The sequence below is a fragment of the Colobus angolensis genome, unplaced genomic scaffold (assembly GCF_000951035.1).
Source record: "Colobus angolensis palliatus isolate OR3802 unplaced genomic scaffold, Cang.pa_1.0 Scaffold76, whole genome shotgun sequence".
In the NCBI taxonomy this organism is placed as follows: domain Eukaryota; kingdom Metazoa; phylum Chordata; class Mammalia; order Primates; family Cercopithecidae; genus Colobus; species Colobus angolensis.
In genome coordinates, this window is record NW_012121376.1 from 5,475,030 (window position 1) to 5,479,749 (window position 4,720).

General features: G+C 45.6%; 1 protein-coding gene across 1 annotated transcript in view; it reads right to left on the minus strand.

The window, feature by feature from the left end:
• Positions 1 to 4,720, minus strand: part of CRISPLD2 (cysteine-rich secretory protein LCCL domain containing 2) — a 105,894-nt gene that overhangs the window by 33,952 nt on the left and 67,222 nt on the right. The window contains exon 13 of the mRNA XM_011928058.1: positions 1,775 to 1,850. Within this exon, the coding sequence (XP_011783448.1) occupies positions 1,775 to 1,850 (76 nt within the window). The remainder of the gene's footprint in view (positions 1 to 1,774; positions 1,851 to 4,720) is intronic.

Consider the following 4,720-nt stretch of genomic DNA (forward strand, 5'->3'; position numbering starts at 1 on the left):
TTTTTTTTTTTTTTTTTGCTTTATAGGTTTAGCTGCTATATTGTTTGGTGTGTATAGTTTTTATTCCTTTTCCAGTAAATTGTATCTTTTGTGCCATTGTGTAACATTACTTTATTTCATTCAGTACATTTAACTTTAAATTCCACTTTTTCAGAGAGGAATATTGCCACTCTTGCTTTTCATGTGTATGTTTGTATTTGACTGGGATAGCTTTGCCCAGCTCTTTATTTTTATATCATTTGAAAACCTCAGCCTCTGTCTCTTAATGGTAGAATTTGGTTCAAACATTTGGTGTAATAATCCACATATATTATTTTACTCCTTCATAAAAATTCTAACTCTTATAACTCAATTTTAGCTGAATCACTTTCAAGAAGGAAAAAAGACCCATTTAAAGAGGAAAGAAAAAAGATAGGGGGAAAACGCTTAGTCATGAAGCCTGCTCTGACCTTACAGAGCCCAGTGACCTCATATTTACAGGAATCTGGAACAAATTAATGCAGACAGAGGCAAAGATGGTGGTGGGGAGGCGGGGGAGAGCTGTAAAGGAGGGGATGATGACAAGCAGCTGAGTAAATCACTATCTGCAGACTGGGTGCGGTGGCTCACCCCTATAATCCCAGCACTTTGGGAGGCCAAGGAGGGGGGATCGCTTGAGCCCAGGAGTTCGAGATCAGCCTGGGCAACATAGTGAGACCCTGTCTCTATTCAGAAAATAAAAAAATAAAAAACATTAGCTAGAGATGAATGACGCTGCCCTAATCACGGAATTTTAGATCTAGAAGATTCCCTGGATTTGATAATCCCAGTTTTGGGCCATTCAACCACAAGGAAATAGCTTGGCAAGATCACATAGCCTGCTGGCAGCAGAACTGGGACCACAATCACATCGTCTGTGTCACCATGTCCCCAAACCCTGGACAACCAGAGGGAACAGACTATGTTCTGCAGGATTCACCTAAGAAAAACCAGGCTAAAGCTCCCTGGTTAAAATTCGGAGGGAAAAAATAGAGGAAGAGATTCGTATAACAAGAGTGCTATTAACAAGTAGTAAATTAGGGTAGTCTGTATTATCGTCTTTGTGCTTTTAGCTAGGTGTGTGCATAACCGAGAAGAAATACAGTGCGTGGACCAGTTTCTATAAATGCATCCAGAGAGCTGGGAAGATGACTAAATAGCTGGAAAAATGAACTGTCTGAAGCATGAGAGCCTTCAAACTATGAAAACATTTGAGTAAGGCCAGGCACTCCTGAATCTACATGCATGAGGACAGGTAGGTGGAAGCACTACTATCTCTAGAAATGGGGAAATGGGGGCAATGTTTGCAGAAATGAGTGATCTAAACTTAGCTAAGGGGTTGGCTGGTTGCAGTGACTCACACCTGGAATCCCAGTGCTTTGGGAAGCAGAGGTGGGCGGATCATCTGAGGTCAGGAGTTCAAAACCAGCCTGGCCAACATGGTGAAACCCTGTCTCTACTAAAAATACAAAAATTAGCCAGGCATGGTGGTGCACTGTGTAACCCCAGTTACTTGGGAGGCTGAGGTACGGGAATCATTTGAACCCGGGAGGCAGAGGTTACAGTGAGCCAAGATTACTCCACTGCACTCCAGTCTGGGCAACAGAGTGAGACTCTGTCTCTAAATAAATAAATTAATTAATTAATTTAGCTAAGAGGCACTGGAATAAAGTCTCAAGTATCCAGATTCTGGAGCTTGCATGTTGAGGTCTTAACAGTCTTTGAGAGGCAGTTGATGCAAAGGTATCCTACTCACATCTGCATAGATGTTGGTTCCAAACACTGGAGCCCAGTAGGAAGGCTCGTCTTTACAGTGTGCCGGACAACGGACTCTGGAAAACAGGAAGCATTTATGTGATGGGTCTGAGCACAGAAAACCAAACTTCTTAAGCTGGCTCTCTTTATTTGAATTCCAAGATTTAAGCTCTTAAACGAAAGGAAACCGCCAAACAGTTTTCCTCATTAAGAAAAAAAACAATACTTCCCCCCTCAGCAGAGGTAAAGATACTCATATTTTTGCTTCTCTTAAACAGTGTAGATAGAATTTTTAAAAACAGTGTAGATAGAATTAAAAAAAAATTTTTTTTTAAAAAATTTTAAATACACATCCACGAAAGACATGCATAAACAAAAAGGTAAAGGGAATAAACATCTAAGAGAGAAGAGTGTGGAATTGTGAGGCCGCCCCTCCCATTCTTGAGTGTTGGCCAGTTCATACTGTGGGTACATTACGGAGATTAGCATCGAGAGACTTTTTCTAAGGCCGCTTCCCTGTGTGGAGGAGGAAAGGGTGGAGGGCCCTCACCTCACTGAGTCACAGAATATTCCAAGGACGGGGCACTGATAACCTGCGGTGGAAGGGGTTAGATCACTCTGTGTCAGTCCCCACAGATGCTCCAGGGGATGAGGAGAGCACCTCAAACTGGAAATGAGTGACCCCTGGGTGGTTTGACAAACTCAAGCTGGGAAAGAGCACGGGTTTTACTTAAGAAAAGATCTTCTTTGTTTATCCGGAACAGTCCACCGTGGGCTGGAGCCCAGGGATCAAGAAACCAAAATGGCAGCTGGAGGCCATAGGGCCCCAGATGGTCAGGATTATGCAAAGGAAGAAGGCCTGGCAAACGGACTGAGAAGTTGAACCAGTTCTTAGGGGCGGGGAGGAAGGGAAATGAGTGGGTAGAGAGAAAGGGTGTGTGTGTGTGGATTTAAAAAAAAAAAAAAAGGCCAGGCGTGGTGGCTCACAACTGTAACGCCAGCACTTTGGAAGGCCGAGGCAGGTGGATCACCTGAGGTCGGGAGTTCGAGACCAGCCTGGCCAACATGGGGAAACCCCATCTCTGCTAAAAATACAAAATTAGCCAGGCGTGGTGGTGCAGGCCTATAATCCCAGCTACTAGGGAGGCTGAGGCAGGAGAATCGCTTGAACCTGGGAGGCAGAGGTTGCAGTGAGCCGAGATTGCGCCATTGCACTCCAGCCTGGGCAACAAGAGAAAAACTTGGTCTCAAAAACAAAGAAAAAAAAAAAAAAGAATTGGAGAGAGTCTAAGAACATTCTCTATTCTCTTCTACTCCTTCTTTTGGAATGGCAGGTCAGAAATTAACATTTTGGATACTGTATTCTGTCAAGTTTTTCTGTTTGTATTTTCTGAAATTCTTTCCTTCTGCTTCTTTCTAATATTCAGGGAAAATCTACTAAAAGGCTGTTATCCCCACTCGAACATTCAAGGGGGATCAAGACGGTGGTGCGGAGGCAGTGGAGGCCCAGAGAAAGGCTGAAGTGGGGTAGTGGCCAAGGGAAAGGAGTCTGGGCCCCTCCCAACCACTGCCCTCCCAGGCCTTTCCCTGCTCGGACCCTGGGGTCACCACTTATTGTCCCTTGGAGAATCCACAGGTCTCCAGCCCAGTATAAGGGCTCATGAAGGCCACACCACCCAGCCCCCAGGACAGATGTCTTCATCCTCAGAGCATTTCAACCCAGGGTCCTGGGACTCTCACTCTATTCCTAATTTTACAGTGGAGCTAAGTCAGAAAGTGTGCTCTGTTTGCAGGGCGGCTTAGCATTCCAGATGCATTACATGATCTGAACCCTGGGGAACATCTATAAAGTGGAGACGTCCCAGAGACCCGTGGCCTTTTCCATCTGAGAAGGCGCCTCAGCCCATTCAGATGAGAGGGTGTTTCCTGTGTTCCCTTCCCAAGAGGATCTACCAGGAGCTTCAGTGACAGGTGTTGCCAGGACACCCTTTATTTTATGCTGGGAGGCATCATCCTCCACAGATCAGTCATTTGGGGTTAGCTGCCTGTGGAACTGATTCCTGGGACGAACCCGTTGTCACGTATCCACAGAATGGAATGCTGCTTAAGGATTTGAAAGAATAAACAAACACACTCCACAACACGGCTGAGTCTCCAACACGTGACACAGACTGAAAGAAGCCACAGACACCCAGGACCACACCCCACCACGGCGCCATAATTTTGCTGAAAAAGCAAAATCAGAGCAACAGAAAGAAGCTCCCTGGTGGCAGGGGTGTGGCTGGGAGGTGGAGGGAGAGGGACTGACCACCGGGGCAGTAATGACATGGGGTGGTGATAGTGTCCTACGCTTTGATGGGTGGTGGTCATGACCCTGTATGCCTTGACCAAAACACATCGTGTACTTCTTTTTTTTTCTTTTTTTTTGAGATGGAGTCTCACTCTGTCGCCCAGGCTGAAGTGCCACGGCATGATCTTGGCTCACTGCAACCTTCACCTCCTGGGTTCAAGCAATTCTCCTACTTCAACCTCCCGAGTAGCTGGGATTACAGGTGCCTGCCATCACGCCTAGCTAATTTTTGTATTTTTAGTAGAGACGGGAATTCCCCATGTTGGCCAGGCTGGTCTCAAACTCCTGACTTCAGGTGATCCATCTGCCTCGGCCTCTCAAAGTGCTGGGATTATAGGCATGAGCCACCACACCCGACCAGGCAAACTTTTTTCTTAAAGGACCATAGAGCAAACATATTTGGCTTTGTGGTCCTTATGGTCAATGTCAAGATTAATCAATTCTGCTGCTGTAGTAGAGAGGAGCTATAGATGATGTGTGAATGAATAGGTGTAGCTATGTTCCAACAAGACTTTATTTACAAAAGCAGGCAATAGGCAGGATTTAACCCATGAGTCATCGTTTGCTGAACTCTGCTGGTCCAGTCTATCACTTGAA